The 19465-nt window shown below is 35.6% G+C and overlaps 1 protein-coding gene across 3 annotated transcripts; it reads right to left on the reverse strand.

Annotated features, from left to right (window-relative positions):
• Positions 1-446: 446 nt before the first annotated feature.
• Positions 447-15370, reverse strand: LOC107825428 (DEAD-box ATP-dependent RNA helicase 10). Of its 3 annotated transcripts, none has more exons than XM_016652286.2 (14): positions 15187-15370; positions 14305-14463; positions 12980-13103; positions 12825-12894; positions 12538-12600; positions 10987-11061; positions 10118-10237; positions 9517-9558; positions 9355-9429; positions 3542-3688; positions 3321-3458; positions 2509-2620; positions 2312-2400; positions 447-770 (listed from the first exon to the last, which is right to left on the reverse strand). In XM_016652286.2, exons 2-14 carry the CDS (start codon positions 14438-14440, stop codon positions 639-641), a joined length of 1323 nt encoding a protein of 440 aa, XP_016507772.1. In that variant the 5' UTR covers positions 14441-14463; positions 15187-15370; the 3' UTR covers positions 447-638. The 3 variants fall into 3 exon arrangements, with proteins under 3 accessions (XP_016507772.1, XP_016507773.1, XP_075077625.1); XM_016652287.2 differs by having other exon boundaries at positions 14305-14478; positions 15187-15312; XM_075221524.1 differs by lacking the exon at positions 15187-15370 and adding an exon at positions 14758-14778.
• Between the last annotated feature and the right edge of the window lie 4095 nt (positions 15371-19465).

The following is a 19465-nucleotide window of genomic DNA, read 5'->3' on the forward strand; positions in this document are numbered from 1 at the left end:
CAACCATACAGTAAGCCCCACTGAGATCCGACTTATAGCCTATTCGGCAAACCTTCTCCAAAGCCAAAACTACTTTCTTTTTTTTAAAATTTGAAATGTTTGGCCAAACTTTTAAAAGAATAAATAGTTTTGAAGAAGAAAAAAAAAAATAACTTCTCCTCAAAAATAAAATTTTGAAAAATACTATTGAGAAAAAAAATTTAAAAATTTTTTTTAAAAACTTGACCAAACACTAATTGTTGCTCAGAATCAAATTAATTAGCCAAACACAAACTAATTCTCACCAAAAATACTTTTGAGAAAAAACACTTCTTAACATAAACTATTTTAGAAGCTTGGCTGTTAGACGTCCAGAGCTAATTGGACTAGCCACATTGCTAAAAGATCATTTACTATTTTATCCATTTTGGGGTGCACGTATATATTAGGATTAGGAGGCAAGGATCTTCACAAGAAAATGAAAATAATAGAGTCCCTAAGATCAAAACCATCCCAGCAGAATTGCAGAAATGTCAAATTACAGCCCAACAAGGAATAATGAAAGAACTAATTAAGTTCAAAATTGAACTAACATAGCTTAATTATAATATTCCTCAATTAAGTCAAAATTGGACTAAAATAGCTTAATTATATATTCCTCATTTTCTCTTTGGCTTCTTTGATAGCTTCCCTGATAGTTTCCCGTTCTTAACTCCCAAGTATCTGTCAATCTCCTCGTCACCATCATCTCTGCCTCTGTGTTTCCTATTGCCACCACTTTCTTTGATTTTCTGTATCAACACACATTGGATGTTTATTATCTAATAACTCCATTGAGCAACGTATTACCATGAAAACATGCAGAGAAAATCCTCCATAAACTACTAATAACCTATACAATAATAATGTATCAGGAGAGTGCCACTGGTTGCATGGGACAAAGTATGTGTTCCAAAACGATTTGGGGGGCTAGATATAAAGAGTTGTAGAAAATGGAATATGGCGTCAGTGGGGAAGCTGCTATGGAAACTAGCAATGAAGCAGGATATTCTATGGGTGAGATGGGTGCATGAGTTGTATATGAAAAATGATGTGAATATATGGGATCTCATCAACCACCTCTTGACTGCAGAGCTGGTATTGGGAGAAACTCAATTCACTCGATCTGGAAATGAATCACTGGTACCTTGACGGCAGATATCTGCTGACATCAAATGGAGCTTACTGTGTATCTATGAGTTATAATGCTTTACTGGGGGACATGGTGAAACTGACAGAAGTTGATTTAATATGGACAAGGCTTATGCAACCAAAGCAAAGATTCATAGTTTGGTTAGCACGCCAAGAGAGGCTACTGAAAAAGGAAAGACTCGAGAGAACACAAGTGCCAGTGACTGAAGATGCATGTTGTTTATGTGAGGAGGGGCTGACTGAAACTCAAAATCGATTACTTTCTGAATGTTCGTGGGTTACTGAAGTAAGGAGAGTTGTCAGCCTGGCAAGGAATTCAGATACAGAAGCATGGGGTAAGACGAACAATAAGATGGATCAAAACAAGGCATTGGAGACAAATGAAAAAGGAGTTGATCATGGCAGTCTAGGCGCAATGATATACTACACCTGGTAGGCTAGGAATTGGAAGCAGTTTAGGAACATCAATGTAAATACAAGTTTTGTTAAAGAACAGATACAGATGGAAACTAAGCATAGACTAGATATGATACAAGGTACAAAAAGAGCTCGAGGATGTCAGTGTAGAGATTATGTAACTAGTTTTCCAGTTGAGGCCTAGATGACTCAAGCACCCTTCCTAGAAGGTGGTTTGAGCTTTAGGTGCTCTTTAGGTGTACCAATTTGATTGTTATGGTAATATTTCACATTTATTACCAAAAAAAATAATGTATCAGCATGCAAACATCAGGAAATATGAGCAACTTCAACATTTCACGGAATAAGTTGTATGCATGTCACCTCTCACAACATTCCACATCCTCTCCAACTGAGAAATGCACATAACACGAATAACAGCTCTACATCCAAACCACACTCAAAGAATCAAAATATGCTCGCACTATCTCTACCTTATTACCTCTCTGACATTAACACCTGAGCCTAATGAAAATGGTGAAAGAGGAGAATTCAACTATAATATTAAGTCCTAAAAAGGGAAACTAATAATAAAAATTAGGGCTCATTTCACTTGATTTAATTGACTAAATTTAAACAGTCTTTAACCCGTGCATTCAGAAGCTGACCACCTAGTTATTGCCGCCCACTGAAGTACACCCTCCCCCTCCCGCAAAGGGAAAAAAAACAAGGAGACGAAGATTACCATCTGTGAGATCCTCTTGGCTTCTGTTACACGCTCCAAGAGTAGCAAAACCTCCTCTTCCTCCGCAGGATACTCAGGTAGTTTCTTCCCTGAAGATTATCAATTTTAGTTTGGAAAACATGTACTAGACAGACAAGAAGTGCTAGAATAAGAATATATTAGAATCTCGGAAATATAATATTCCTGTATTTTCATACCAATAAGCTTTTCTATCTGTATATACCACTCCAACTCATACTGATTCACTAACGATATGGCAACCCCAGAACGTCCTGCTCGTGCAGTTCTTCCCACCCTATGTATATAATCCTGAAGGCCATGCATACAGTGATAAGCTAAGATCGCATCATCAACAACAACAACAACAACAGCCCAGTGTAATCCCACAAGTGGGGTTTGGGGAGGGTAGGATGTACGCAACCTTACCCCTACCCTGGAAGGGCAGATAAACTGTTTAAAAATCGCATCAGAAAATAAAATTAAGATTATTCAAATTGAAATGATGAGCATGAAGTGAAGTTTCATTGATCTTATTGCATAAACAAAGGACCGAGACATTCTTTTAATTTTTTTGATTATGGTGTCCGGGCTAGCTTGCTGGCACCTCGACAATTCCACCGAGCACCAACTACCTCTCGCACCAACACAGGTACAGGGTAAGAGTTTTAATTATCTAGCATTTGGACAACTTTTAAAAAGTTTGTTTTGAAAGAACTTTTTGGAAGAAAAAGTTTGTGCAAAAGAAAACTTGTCTGGATAGCTGCAGTTTTTTGGAAGATTTGTGGGTGTTCTGGGAGTGGAAAAGTTTTTTTTTTAATCAAGGGAGAGTGGAAGAAGTTTTAGGTATTATTTTTTGAAAGCCAAAAACAAACCAACACCTTCGAAAAGTTTTTCAAAAACTTCCTAACCAAAAAAGGTCCATGCCTAACCATAGATAAATCCAGGACCACCCCAATGAACAGAAAAAACAACATACAACTTTACACGCAGTAAGAATAAAAAGATCCACCTTTGAGTTTGTTGGAATATCATAGTTGATAACCATATCAACAGATGGGATATCAAGTCCTCGACTGGCTACATCAGTGCAGATAAGGATATTGCAGTCTCCAGCCTTAAATTTGTTTAGAGCTCCAAGCCTTTTTGTCTGTCAATAAAAGATGATATTTTTGAGGGGGAATGATAACCAGCAAACTGAAAAGATGCATGCCTTGAAGTTCAAAAATATACCTGAGTCATCTGACCACTAATTGGTATAGCTCTCAAGCCAAGATTTCGAAGCATCAGAGCCAGTAGACGAGTTGCATCACACGTACGAGTGAAAACCATTGATGTACTGCCAGACATCTCAGTCAGAATATAGACAAGATAGCAGTCCTGTGGGCACAAAATAATATAGTCAGACAACAAATCATTATTCAATAATTAAAGTGGGATCAGAAATCATTATACAGCAAACAAAAGGAATTACATCCTTAACCCCTCAACTTCTGGGGTCTTTTACGTTTATTCCTCATATACTATCTCTAGCATCCAGTCCCACAATTATCGGGCACAGTGGCGTAGCTACTTTGTCCCAAGGGTGGTCAGCCGAACACCCTTCGCCAAAAAATTATATTGTGTATATAGGTCGAATACCACTTCACATGATCATATATTATATTTTGAATACCCTTAACTTACGTGTAAGAGTTAGCCCAATGGTCAAGGGTGTTCAAAATGAGGAGTTCATGTTCTCCAAATTAAAACTAAACAGACACCATCACACCACCATGTTTGGTCTAATTGACTCTTCTCTTTTAATCCATAAATTTCTTGATAAATAACTGCTAAAGGTTAAATTTGTGTAAAAACAAACAACCAATCAAGTAATTTTATTAATTAAAAATGCTTATTAAACAAATTGTAAAATTTAAAAGTCAAGCTCTACAAAAATTTCTTTAACAAAAAGCTCTTTACAGGGTACAAACCCTCTCAACTCTATCTTTCCTTTGGTTGCTTACTATAATTTCTTTTGTTCTCTTTTTATGTTAGTTTTGATTTATAAAATTGTATTTCTATTATAGTTATGGTTTATTAGTTAAATATTACGTAGTTTGATTTAAAATTGTCGGTGCATCCATTATTCGGAAAAAAAAATTATAAACTTCTTTAAAGTTTGAACACCCTTAGCGAGATTCCTAGCTACGACACTGCTCGGACACTAGCTAAACTAGTCGTCCTTTTTGAGAAGGAACTAGATAAACTAGTCCTTCTGATAATTTTTAATGCCAAAAAAACTAGATTTGCTGATACGGAGCTTTAGAGATGCTATTTTACATATTGCTATTAAGGCCACCCTCCGCAACCTACCTCTCCACCTTAGCAGGTTCTGAATTCCCTGCTGCCTCCCCCTCAGTTAGCCTTAATTTTCCGCATGTCCTCCCCCATGTTTCAAGTGGTGGGGGAAATAGTGAGTTGGCTGAGTATTCAAAATTTTGCAATTTTGTGGCCCAGTCAAATGGAAGTTTTGACCTAACCATTGTCAGGTATTCAGTTTTGGAGGTGGCAGTTGAAATAATATCATTCATGATATTATCTTTGGTATCCTTCAGGGGTCTTTCATGGCGGAATTCACCCCAGGTGGTAGGTGGTGAGTCCTTGGAGATGTAGTCGAGGACTGCTCTGCAGTCTCTGACAGATTGAATGTTGGGGTGAAATCCTTTCCTCTGTTCTGGGCAGTAATAGTCGAAGAATGTTGCCTGCCTAGTTTGTATGTGAAGGTCGCACTGAATAAAACAATGGAGATGAAGAGTCCCATCTTGATGGGATTCGGTAACAGAAGCCACAAAATAAGGCCTGTAACGTGAACATTTGTTTTGCAAAAATGCATTGAGTTCACTAGGAGATATATTGCATTTGGGATATGTGAGGAACACATTTTTGTTGGATAGTTTGAAGGCTGAGGAAGTGGCCATTTGTTAAAGAGGCTATTTAATAAACGTACGGAGAAGCTTCAACGTTTTACTCTATGTTTTGGCGAACTCCGGACTCCGCCTTATATAGGCACGTGGTGGGCCCTTCCGGGTTGGGCAAAAACTGATTAATATTACCAGTTTTGGGCCTAACCCTTCTGGGCCAAATTCAATTTGGGCCGTTTAAAAAAAAAAAAAGAGTGGGCCTTTAAAAAAGGGGGTCCGTTGGTTGTTGCTTAACTCTGAAGTTTTCAGAGTGGGAGACAGTGGAGCTGGGGGTAGATAAGACAGGGATGGGTTGATAGGGATGTTGGGGTCCATTATAAATGGACCGTTTTGGCGGGAAAACTAAAAATATGTCATTTCAATTTGGGCCTTCTGTTGGGCCTCATTATACAACTCCAGTTGTATTCTCCGGTCAACAACCAACCCAGACAGGTGAGTCTGGGCTTGTTCGTGGGATTTGGATATTAATAATTTTATTAATATCTGTTGGGCTTTGCTATTTGGCCTATCAGTTGTTTGTGAAGGATTGCATATTGCTATTCAAGGCCAGAAGACAAAGAACCACAACAGAAATCGGATTTGGTCAGACACATAGGGTTGTAAATGGCAGGCCCCCAACGGGTAGTGGAAGGTACGCAGGGTATACCTACCGTCGTGACCCTGAACGTAGGAAGAGGTCAAAAATTAAAAAGGCTCTGGGAGTTAATTCATGGCAGCAGGTGGAGAATATTGTATCTGCTCCTAGCAGGTCAATATATGGTCCTTCAAGGAATGCATTGCAGGTTGCTGAATTTCTGTGGTCAAGCAATCAGCAACCAGTCACAGTTGGTTCTGGTGGAGGTTTGTATCATATGAATCTGTATCCCTTTGGGGGTTCAGAATCACAAAGGCATACTAATCAGACCATGACGTATAAAATGCTCATGAGACTAGAAGTAGAATTGAATAAACAATTCTATGGATTTGCAACACATGTCTACCTGCAATGCTGGGTAATCTATGACAAGAGTCCAAATGGTAGCTTGCCATCTTTGGGTACTATATTCAGTAATAATTTAGTTGCATACCCAAATACTTGGCTTGTAAATCGTGACGTATGTCATAGATTTGTAGTCAAAAAAATGTTTACAGTTGAGCTTAGCTGTAATGGGCATAACCCTACATTGAAGGCCGGTGATGGTATTCCGCCTTGTAGGCCGTATCGTCACATAAATAAATTCTTTAAGAGATTAGGGGTAAGATCAGAGTGGAAGAATACTTCAGGTGGGGAGATTGGTGATTCAGTTTTGGAGGTGGCAGTTGAAATAATATCATTCATGATATTATCTTTGGTATCCTTCAGGGGTCTTTCATGGCGGAATTCACCCCAGGTGGTAGGTGGTGAGTCCTTGGAGATGTAGTCGAGGACTGCTCTGCAGTCTCTGACAGATTGAATGTTGGGGTGAAATCCTTTCCTCTGTTCTGGGCAGTAATAGTCGAAGAATGTTGCCTGCCTAGTTTGTATGCGAAGGTCGCACTGAATAAAACAATGGAGATGAAGAGTCCCATCTTGATGGGATTCGGTAACAGAAGCCACAAAATAAGGCCTGTAACGTGAACATTTGTTTTGCAAAAATGCATTGAGTTCATTAGGAGATATATTGCATTTGGGATATGTGAGGAACACATTTTTGTTGGATAGTTTGAAGGCTGAGGAAGTGGCCATTTGTTAAAGAGGCTATTTAATAAACGTACGGAGAAACTTCAACGTTTTACTCTACGTTTTGGCGAACTCCGGACTCCGCCTTATATAGGCACGTGGTGGGCCCTTCCGGATTGGGCCAAAACTGATTAATATTACCAGTTTTGGGCCTAACCCTTTTGGGCCAAATTCAATTTGGGCCGTTTAAAAAAAAAAAAAAAAGAGTGGGCCTTTAAAAAAGGGGGTCCGTTGGTTGTTGCTTAACTCTGAAGTTTTCAGAGTGGGAGACAGTGGAGCTGGGGGTAGATAAGACAGGGATGGGTTGATAGGGATGTTGGGGTCCATTATAAATGGACCGTTTTGGCGGGAAAACTAAAAATATGTCATTTCAATTTGGGCCTTCTGTTGGGCCTCATTGTCTGACCAAATCCGATTTCTGTTGTGGTTCTTTGTCTTCTGGCCTTGAATAGCAATATGCGATCCTTCACAAACAACTGATAGGCCAAATAGCAAAGCCCAACAGATATTAATAAAATTATTAATATCCAAATCCCACGAACAAGCCCAGACTCACCTGTCTGGGTTGGTTGTTGACCAGAGAATACAACTGGAGTTGTATAATGAGGCCCAACAGAAGGCCCAAATTGAAATGACATATTTTTAGTTTTCCCGCCAAAACGGTCCATTTATAATGGACCCTAACATCCCTATCCACCCATCCCTGTCTTATCTACCCCCAGCTCCACTGTCTCCCACTCTGAAAACTTCAGAGTTAAGCAACAACCAACGGACCCCCTTTTTTAAAGGCCCACTCTTTTTTTTTTTAAACGGCCCAAATTGAATTTGGCCCAGAAGGGTTAGGCCCAAAACTGGTAATATTAATCAGTTTTGGCCCAACTCGGAAGGGCCCACCACGTGCCTATATAAGGCGGAGTCCGGAGTTCGCCAAAACGTAGAGTAAAACGTTGAAGCTTCTCCGTACGTTTATTAAATAGCCTCTTTAACAAATGGCCACTTCCTCAGCCTTCAAACTATCCAACAAAAATGTGTTCCTCACATATCCCAAATGCAATATATCTCCTAGTGAACTCAATGCATTTTTGCAAAACAAATGTTCACGTTACAGGCCTTATTTTGTGCCCCCCTCCCCCAAGAGCCTTCCATGCTCTGTTATCTGACCCCACCCCCTTTTCCATCACTCATCTCTTGTCCTTCGTGCCTAATCTAACACCTTGCACCCCACCACTATAGCACAGCTCCTAATGCTAGATCCCTCCCCTTTGCAGAAGCTTCCAGCCTGCAGTGCCCCATGTCCTATATTGAAACTCACCAGAATTCTTCCCTGCCAACTCCGTGCCGTCACTTTCCCCTTCGCCCTACCCCTATCTCATGCAGAAACCCTAACGTTTTTGTTTTGAATTCAACCCAAATCAAGGGGAGAAAAACTACTTCACTTAATTTTCTTCTTAGTTCCAATGTTGTAAGCCATACATTAAATCTCAAAAAAGGTCTGCTCACCAGGGAAAGAGGAGGTAAAGCCTGACCAAAGATGTAAAGTTTTTTTTGGTGTGTGTGTGTGGTTTTTTTTTTTGGGGGGGGGGGGGACGAGGATATGCATGTCCTTAAAACATCTGCTCTACCCTTTTGTTCGAGGGGAAATGTCATTGAAAGAACTAGCACAGGGCCAGATTCCTAATAGTTGAGGGAGTAATAGTGCTACTAATAATACAAGAAACAATATATCAGGACTAGAAGTGTGTGAAACCCCATAGCAGAGACCAAGAATACAGCAACTTGCTTGATTATTTACATATTTAGAGAAAAGAGACTAAATGTGCGTAAATGGGTTTTTTAACAGCATATGTTGAGGCAGTCTAACTGTGATAAGCCCTCTATGAGGCCTGGCCTTTGCGTCAGTCGGATTATGTTCACTTCAAATAATCAAGAGATGCAACTACTTAAACAGTTAAACTTTCATGATTAATACTTTTGGGAAAGCTACAAATATAAATCTTGCAAAGAGTGACAGGTCATCCTAGTTATTACTTTGTAAAACTAAGTTAGCAGCACAATCATTATGATCATGTCTCTTCCCTCTTTTATCCACGTGATTGTTTCTTATTCTAGTGGTGCCACAAAGTCAAAACTCCCACATCCTTTAGCCATATAATGATGATTATTATGAGAGCACATCAACACAAATAGTGTTCTGTAGTAGGAATACACTTTCTTTGAACACCATCGGCGCTTAAGCAGATAAATTCAAGCTCATCGATTGTCATCAACAAGATGTAATTTACATGAAACATCATTATTAAGCCAATTGCTGGATACAATGCTTGCCACTTGGCTTGCTTTCTCCCAACAAACCTATAATAGAAACTTTTCACTAAAGAACTAACCTTATACTTGGCAGGAAGAAAACGAAACTGCTGCTTCAGTGTATCAACTGTGGAATACTTAGATGCAGCTTCAATCTGAAACAAATTATAAACAAAGTTACGCAAAATACTCTTGACCACCTACAAATTATACAGTGAAAATTGGCGTCGTTATATTTGTACCTTGACAGGATTTCTCAAACAAGCCCTCTGAAGTTTCTTTACCTGTAGTTCAATGTACAGGTATATTTAGAATCAGACTTCCCATGCAACAAAGTTCACTCTTCGAAGGTTTCATCAAGAGTGACACAGCAGAAACTATTAGTCATGGAAATAAATTCCTTAAAGAGAAAAGCAGAAGAGGAGCAAATTAACTTGCCATTCACAACAACCCCACTTTCTCATTTTTCTTTCAGAAACAATTTCATGTAATAATCATATTGCTATTATGATATAAAGAATAAGTGCATCTACTGCCATAACAATGATTACTGATCATTAGCTGCATGGCAATATGAGAAAAAGTTGAAAAACAAGTAAAAAGCTCCTCCATTTTACGGTATCTTCTCATAAATGTCAGACCGAGCATGATATTTGGAAAATAAATAAGGGAAATTTTCATGAAAGCACTTTTCCTACCCAAGTACTCACGAAAAGATACCTATCCAGCCATCAGAGAAGGGAATTTCTCTTAAGAAAGGAACCTAGAAAGAGAAATTGTCCACACAGAGAATAGACTATTTATAATTAACAACGGATTCATATAAACCACGTGAAAGGAAACCTTTTTGGTCATTGTAGCAGAAAATAGATAAGTCCTTCGATCATGAGGGATAGCATGCAAAATCTGATCAAGGGCCTTTTCAAAATCTTCATTTAGCAGCCTGTCTGCCTCATCCAATACCTGTTGCATGGACAAATCCATGACTCAGAATATGCATGCATGCTCTTATCCAGCTAAAATAATCTGTTGTGAAACACATATTTATATTTTTTTTAAAACCTAGACTTGGTTACAAATAGAAATCAAGATATTAAAAGATGGAATTCTAATACAAGTCTGAATACCAATCGAATCGCATATAATGAACTGCATTTTATTTTTGGATAAATATTGCTTCAATTAATGAATTTCTTGCTTGGTCCAATTGTCCGCAGCTAAGGCGATGAAGCTATTGTGCCTCATGCTGTAGTTGGGGGAAAAGCATTTAACTGTCAACCCACATGGAAACAAGCAAGTTTCAGAGGAACATATCAAGTAAAGTAGTCAAATGCTTTCTGCGGCTCAATATGTTGGAAAGTTAAAAAGTAAAGACCAACGAAATTTGCCAATGCAGCCAGGAAAAAATGACAAGCAGCTTCTCCTCTGACAAGAGATATACTGTATGCACGCTGTGGGGAATATGGACCAGACGACATTCGAAAATCATATCACTTGCCAAACATCAAAAGGCCTAGCCTTGAACATGCAGCAAATATCACTTTTAATGTCAACAGTGACATAATAACATATGATATCCCTCAACCAAATGCCATGAATCAACATTGCACTTTTGGGTTTTCATCCAAAAGAAAACAAAAAGAGTGCATAAACAGGCAGAACGAGAACATCTCTGGAACATTTTCAGCATAAGACTCAATGGACAAACTTACCAAGTACTTTATCGTACGAAGGGAAAACCCTTTAGTATTGGAAAGATGGTCCAGTAGCCGACCAGGTGTTGCCACCTACATCAGACAGCATGCAAATGAGCACTCAAATAAATGTCAGAGATTAAGCATATTAAAAAATCTGTAATAACAACATACAATAGCTTTAGCAAATCTGGTGTAACAAGTCGTCCACATGGCTTACTAAACTGACAAGGCAACAGAATAGATGTTTGGATGTTGAAAATAAGCCAGCAAAATATTTGACTGAGTACACTTAGAAGTTTTCTTTGTTAGGTAAGCAAGAATTGTATCAGTAAGTTGCATCAAGATGATGCATAATGATACTTCATGAGCCTTACAAAAACACAGCCTCTGACTGCACAAACATGTCTGCTAGTTGAAGAAATCTAGTAAACTATCAATATCATGTACATGTTTTAACTTGAACCAAAAAGCTAACAGAAAAGGTTGTTGCAATTTGTAAATATTCTCCTTTTTGTTCAAAAAACATCTCTGATTTCATTCCCTCCAAATAGTCCACGAGATACAAGTAGGGATGGTTGCCCATCTGAGTACGCTTAATAGCTGATATTATATTAATTCCACTCACTTAATAGTTGATAATATATTACTTCCACTAAAGACTTCTATAACATGAGCTTTCGGATAGATACTTTTGAGCCTCTCATAAGGAAAAAGGTCACTGATCTTACTATCCTAGGATGTGGCATGGTGCTGAATGAACATGGTTTAAACTGAACAAAGAGATTTGCCAAGGCAAGGCCAATGGTACACCAATTTTGTTTTTGCTTAGATTGCTAAAAGGATTCATCATCAACCTTTTACAACCATCAAGTACCTCTTCCAAAAGAGGTATGGATATTAATCATTCATGAGGACTTCTGTATAAGCCAAGGCATTTTGCAAAGTCAACACAGAAGCACATTTCCTATCAGATAATCTAAGAAGAAAAGGCAGGTAACATCCAGTAAAGGCCTAGATAGCAGGATTAGGAGCCCTTCTCGCAAAATATAGGCAACAACTTAAACAAAAAGCTGAGAAGAGAATGCATTTTCAAACAACTGGGGCAAGGTAACTGACTTTTTTTGGATAGGTGGGTAACTAACTATTTGACATCTAGTCTGGAATATTTTATACATCCATAGAAAAACAGATGACCCACAAAATTATTTAAAGGAGACATCACAAACTTATGAAGCTAACTGCACGGTCCAAATAATAGCATGCGGCTACAGTGACCTGACATGCTTAGTCAGGGCTGGGATGGTATACTGAAGCAACAGCATCAGAGGTAAACTGCAGCTGGTGCTCCTCTGTTTGTCCCCTAAACATGCACTGCCATATGAATATTGCACCACCAACTCTTTTTTTTTAAAAAGGTCAAGTTTATATTACACCACCAACTCTGCCTCATATAGTATTGCCTTATAATAAATCTTTCGGAAGAGATTTTACCATCTGTAGCTCCATTTCTACTTGCTTCATCTTAACAAGAGACACAAATATGTGGTAGTAAATGTTAGTACTTACAACAATGTGAGGCCGTTTCCCAAGGTTGATGCTCTGCTGTACTTGATCTACCCCTCCAACCAGCTGTGAAACAATTACCAGCAATCTTTTAACAAAAAAAATGTCTAGTTGAATGCCAATGTCAACCATCATATATGACTGTTTCAATTATGACATGCTCTACCCTGTTCTACAGACATGTTGCTACATATACCTATTGTCTAACAAGTGGTTATCAACCCTTTGGACTACATTTGAAGGGGAAAATGAATTGTTCATGCATGTAAATATGACTTAGTCAAGCTCACCACTGCACATTTTACTCCAACACCGGATCCTAAAGCTTCAAACTGTTCAGCAATTTGAATCGCGAGCTCTCTGGAATACACAAAGAAAAAAGTTGGAAACTAAATCACCAAAGAGCTTCTACAAAATAAGACAAGTAATCAGACGAATAAGGGACCTTGTTGGAGAGAGAACGCAGGCAAAAAAGGCATGCGGAGAATCTAATAGGGCTTGCAGTATAGGAATTGCAAAAGCTCCAGTCTTTCCAGAACCCGTTTGAGCCAGACCAATTAAGTCTTTGCCTAGAACAAAACCCAATCAAACAGTTTATAAGAAAAAATACTTTCACCAAATAGAGGATGATATACAAAAGGTTTAAACAATAAAAAAGGATCAAAATACAAATAATGTTCTTTGGAAAAGTCTTCCAATCTACTATACAAATTGGAACACTTTTGAGTGCTTCGAAGTCCAATGATAGATAAGAAAATGTATGATGCCAGCAATTTAGGAAATGAACTCTATGCCGCCAAAGGATCTCCCCCCCCTTCCAAATTTTCAACTTCAATGTATGTGGAATCACTGCCCAAAGCTCACCCCCTACTAGTTTATTAGCATCACTCACATTACTTGCTTGACTGAATTTTGCATGGTCCACCATACGTCCCTCAAATGCAACATAATATTCCATAACTTAGTGGAAAATTTGCATTGTACAGACATATGATCTCTGACCAACTAGCAGTCATATAAGGATTTTACAGGAAAACCACATTACCTTTCCCCTTGTCATTCTAAATTTTCAAGTTCCTAAAGAATTTCTAGTTCAAAAATATTATATTCCATTACATTGGATTGTATCAAATACCATCACTTGAGGCAATTGCATAAAGCTACTTTATCCAGATTTGGATACGCCCTGCCTACAGCACCATTGTATCCAGAAACTAATTCTCTACCCCTACTGACAGGAAATTTCATCAGACCCCCCCCCCTCCCTCCCTCTCTCTCCATGTTTAGTGTTTGACATTTTAACAACTTACCCTTTATCTTTTTTAAATCTGAATATAAACTCTCCCAGTAGCCAGGAAAAGGAAGATTCCTAGTTCACAACTCATCCCAACACTTAATTACCTCTCTCCATAAATTTGCTCTACAACAAAATGTTACGTCTCTATTTCGCACTTCTCTATTATTCATAAAACTAAGATATTCTTGTACTTCTCAAACAATGGATTCCACAAAATCACGTCTTCAGACATTTTGCTACCACGGGCAAAAATAGGATAGTGGAAGTTTCAACCCCACAACCCAAAACAGACCTAAAACACGCTAGCATAATCAGCTTAGAACTTTAAGCCTATTTGAATTATTAGCACATATCTTAAGTCCACGCGAAATATCATATTTAAAAGGAGAAAAAAAGTAGAGATAAGCAAGAAAGAGTAGAACATGCGTTAAAGACAAAGATGAAAAAACATAAAGAAGGGAAGAAGAAAAGACCTTCAAAGGCATGAGGAATAGCTTCAGCTTGTATTTTAGAAGGGGTTTTCCAACCCAAACTATCACAAGCCTCAATCAGTTGATCAGAAACTCCCAGTTCTTTGAAAGACTTCACTTCTTCTTTGGATTCTTCCATTTAGAGGTTCTCCACAGTGGGTTCTATTAAGACAGTAACTTCAAATCAACAAACTGAATCACGTTACTGAAAAGGGGCTTAAAGCAAACAGAAAAGTAATTTTTCTCCCAATTTCTTCTTTTTATTCCAGTCCATTTAATAATCCTCTTTATTTTCCAAAGACAAATAAATAATCTCTCACAGACATCGACTCTGGATATTTCCCTTTAACTTTTCAATACTCAAAGCAGCAAATTTACCGGGATGATAATAAAAAAAACGTATGAAGCAAAATATATTTAATATTAACTTAATGAGGAAGTTTGTGACTCTCATACTTTGAAGGAGAGTTTTGGCGTAACTTGTAAAGTTGTCCGGAGGTAACAGGTTCAAGCGGCGAAAGCAGTTTGTTGCATAAATGAAAGGTGAGGCTGCGTACAATAGTCATTTCCTGGACCTCGCATGGCGGGAGCTTAGTGCACCGGGTTGTCAAATAATTCATTCAAAGGCATTTACAATCCAATGTAACGTTACTTTTTTTATTTGAGAAAAAAAAAACAATCCATTTAAAATTGTGTAAGAAAAGAAAGACAAATTATATCATTTAAAGGACAAAGATTTATCTCGTGTATAACTCAACAACATATTAACAAATCACTGTAAGTCTTCATTAATCATACTCCAATTGAAAAACCATAACAGCAGAAGTTAGACGACTCACAGTCATAAACAGCACGAAAAAAAAGCAGAAAAGGAGAAGAAGATACCTCTAAGGACGTCTGAAGACGGAATGGAGGCAGAAGGCCGCAGGCAGTGACTTTCGGCGGTGGCGGTGAACAATTAGAAGGTGCGCCCTCTTTTCTAAGTTTTGCCCTTTGAAGTCTATTTTTTTAATTTTTTTAGACGCGTTAATAATTTTTTTATAATTTATTTTTTTAATAATTATTTTTTAATTGATAATATTGTCAAACCATTTAATTTTTTTTGAGATATTATTGATCTTAGGTAATATTTTATCAATTATAATTTTGAAAAAAAAAATTCTTTTTCTTTGATGCAAGTGTTATAAAAGAATTCTACTTTTGTACTAAAAGTACTAAATATTTTTTTTAATACCTATATACCTATTATTTTTAAAACAAATAGGCCCCAAATTTGGGGACTAAGGCACAAATAATGCTAGAGTCGGCCCTAGCGCGAACAATAGCAAGCGGACTATATATATTCCTTTCAAAATATAAAGTAACAATTTACATAAACCTTGGGTCATATACGTTAATTACAAGATCTAATAATCTATATTTATATACGAGTATCTATGAACGTGCATTACACGTTAATAATGGCATGTGATGATTTAAATATTTTTTATATTAAAGAACAATAAAATTTAATTAATAAGAAAATTTTTATGTATAATAATACAACAATCATCTAAATACCGAAAAATATTATTACATTAACATATACATGAATTAAAAAAAAAAGGACATCATCAAAACTTACACAAATGATAATTTTTGTCATGTTAGTTAGATAATTATATATTATAGTTTAAAAGTATTTAATGTGGTGGTATCTTAACGAACACTTCTGTGTGGACAATATTTTTTTGTGTATGTTTCCTCCTAATGCTTTGGTTGCTCTGCCTTAACCAGAACTCTTGTTGTCGATCTTGATATCCCTCTTGAAAGTGCAACATACAGTTGCTCGTGCAAAAAAATATATTGCGGTAAATATAGTCCAATATTTAGGATGTTTATCCTTGTGCTTTATTTATTATATTTGCAAAACATAAACATACTAAAAATTATTTTCACACAAATTTAAAAGGATATTCTTTAGTTTCGGAAGACGAAAGTTGAATTCAGGGATAAGAATATACTTAGAAGCACATTGACCAGTATCATAATTTTTGCATATATGACGTTATTGTCAAAACTTCTATATACCATTTGTGTGCTATTACATAAGATATTCGGCGTATTAAAGTTTTCCAGCAACATGACGAGCATATTTTTCTTCAAAATCAACCATATACAATGGAAGATCAACTTAGTATATTATATATGCGGTGACACTAACATACGGAAGAAATAATAAACTTGACAATAAACATGTATGGTAGAAGGCCGTTTGGTATTAAAGTATTTAAGTATTCTTTTGGTAGTAATTATTGGTATCATTTTCTTTTGAGTCAAAAACAGAAAAATATTTTGTTTTTACTATAAAATTTTGCAATCAACATTTTATTTAGTTGATCAATATATTCAATTATGCTAGATAATATGTCTTTTTAATTTTATCATGCATTTTGCACTAATTGTGTTTTAATATAATGATAGAAATATTTCTCTTATTAAATGCACTACTGTTACCATTAGGATTGATAACCAGGTGTCCAGGAATAATCAAATCATCTTTTATTGGATGCTCTTATTCGTTTCCGACACGAAATAAGAAGACACTGAATACTGGATCTGTTCTTACTTTATATTTATTGTCAGTTGAATCTTTTTCATTTGAGGTCAGAAGTATAACTTTGGCAAGCTAGATTTTACCATCTCTACTTTTGTCGATTTTGGAACTATTGGTTGTACTTGACATAAATTACCTCTCAACCCATTAATTTTTCACCGAACGGTTCATTAATATCCAATATATCTTTAGAACTCCGTTTGACACCTAGTAATAAGTGCTTCATCCAATATTATCAATTTTGATTTCCTTATAAATTTGGCACAATTATTTTATTTTGATACATTTGTAATGGTTATTTAAGTTGTTTGAAGAGGTATATCAAATCTAAAGTGGGTGGCCTCACAATAAAATCGGTATTGGTACACCACTTGTTATTATTGTTAACAGTGTCATGCCTATTGATATGATATTTGCAAGTAAGGCATGACATAGATATATTATTTCGATTCCGTCGGTGGCATCTACAAAGAATAATCTCGTTATAAATTTAACACAATTGCTCTGCTTTGATATATTTGTGATGACTGTGCTTTCTCATACACTTGTATAGTATTTTGATTCTTAATAATCTATTAACCTTTTTACTTTGTATTCTAATGCTTTTTTTATGGAATAAATTTATGTACCCTAAGATTTGTTTTAACTTGAATAAGAATTTTACTCATGTGATAAATTTTAAAAATAATTGGATTGGATTCTCTTGCTAAATAATTAATTAAAAGATTCAATTATTTGATTTTATTATAAAAATAATAATGTATTCTATGTTGATTCAGATCTTAATATTACTTCATCTATTGGTTTGAATATAGAATTTTAATTATAATTTTATCCACCATAAATTTTATTTTCAAAGAGTAAAAGATTGATATGATATTTCGTTTTTAGATCTTTATATTTGTAGAATCATTAGTGGTATTGACTCTTACCAGCTGTTGTTTTTCTCTTTCTCGCGCATTTATATTTTTCAATATTTTCTTAATTGTTGTTTAATAATTGAATATTTTTTAATATTATACGAAAAATTGATATAAAAACACTATTTGAGTAGGAAAATAGTTCAAATATAATATAAAAGTATATTATCGTGGATGTATTTTTTTTTCTCAATGTCAATTTTTTATGTAGTCCATTTAATATTACCTTTTTTTGGGTATTGAACATTATGGAGTGGTAATGTATTACCAATACGGAAGATTATGATGAAACTGATTTTATTAAACCTTCGTACATATTTTTAATAAGAATTTAATAGAAAAATTTTATTAATTTAAAAATCTTAATTATTAAAAATTAGCACATAAGGTATTGTAGTCCAAAAAATAAGTTATTGCAGTTATGTCATTTCCCTATGAGTTCTTCCGTTTAATATTTTAGGGCTATTTTGATATATTAATATTGTATTTATACTTTTATAATAACATAGGCTCTCCTTTTTCTAAATGGATTTGGACAATATAATATGTTCTCAAATTAAATTAGTAATAGAACATTATAATACATTTTCAAATTAAATTAGTAATAGAAATTTTTAAAAAGTATATCCTAAAAGTAATAGGATTACATGACTAAAGATATTTACTTGTTCAATTTTATATGAATTAGGCAGCCCGAAAGTAATTATACTAATAGGATTCCTAAAGGTAATCATGGAGGATTCCCAATGTGTAGTATTATGCCCTAAAACTAATAGGATTATAAGACTAATATCAAGAATTTCGGTTATGTCCTTTTATTATGAGTTATTATGCTTAATATTATAAGGTTATTTTTGTAAACCGACATTGTATTCATGCTTTTATAATAATATAGATATAGATATAGATATAGATATAGATATATACATATATCTATATTTATATGTCTATATTAAAAGCATGATGGACTTAGCAAAATATCGTTCATTTTTTTCCCTTGAAAAACTAATTTCAGTTTAGATAAAGTAGTAATTTAAGTTATTTTTCTAATATGTAGGTATAGTTATTTAATTATTTTTCTAATATTTATGACTTAGAAATTAACTAAAATATGCATACTAAATATTTCCTTATTTGAACTATTATATATGTAAGAAAATTCTAATATTTAAGGTTTAAAATTATTTAAAAATCTACATATATAAATGCTTTTCCTAATTGAACAAATAGCTAAATTTGTACATTACTTTCTAGGGATGTGAATCACATTTTATCGGGGATGCAATTGATTTATAAAACAAAATATAGACCATATTGATATGTAATTCGAAAAACTTTAAATTGTACAACTAGAATGTAACGACCTGACTAGTTATTTTGAGAATTAGCGTCTCGTTCGGTGACTTAAGGTCTCGAGCAGTTTCGTATTATGTGTCATGACTTGCGTGCATGGTCGAGGTCGGTTTTTGGATGATTCGGGGTCAATTTGGAAGAAGGATTCTTGTGTTAGAAGCTTAAGCAGTAAGAGTTGACCGGAGTTTGACTTTTGTATAGACGATTCCGAAATGGCATTTTGATGATTTCAATAACTTCGTATGGTAATTTTGGGCTTAGGTGTGCGTCTGAATTTGGATTTGGAGGTCCGTAA

This window comes from Nicotiana tabacum, chromosome 9, assembly GCF_000715075.1.
Source record: "Nicotiana tabacum cultivar K326 chromosome 9, ASM71507v2, whole genome shotgun sequence".
Taxonomy (NCBI): domain Eukaryota; kingdom Viridiplantae; phylum Streptophyta; class Magnoliopsida; order Solanales; family Solanaceae; genus Nicotiana; species Nicotiana tabacum.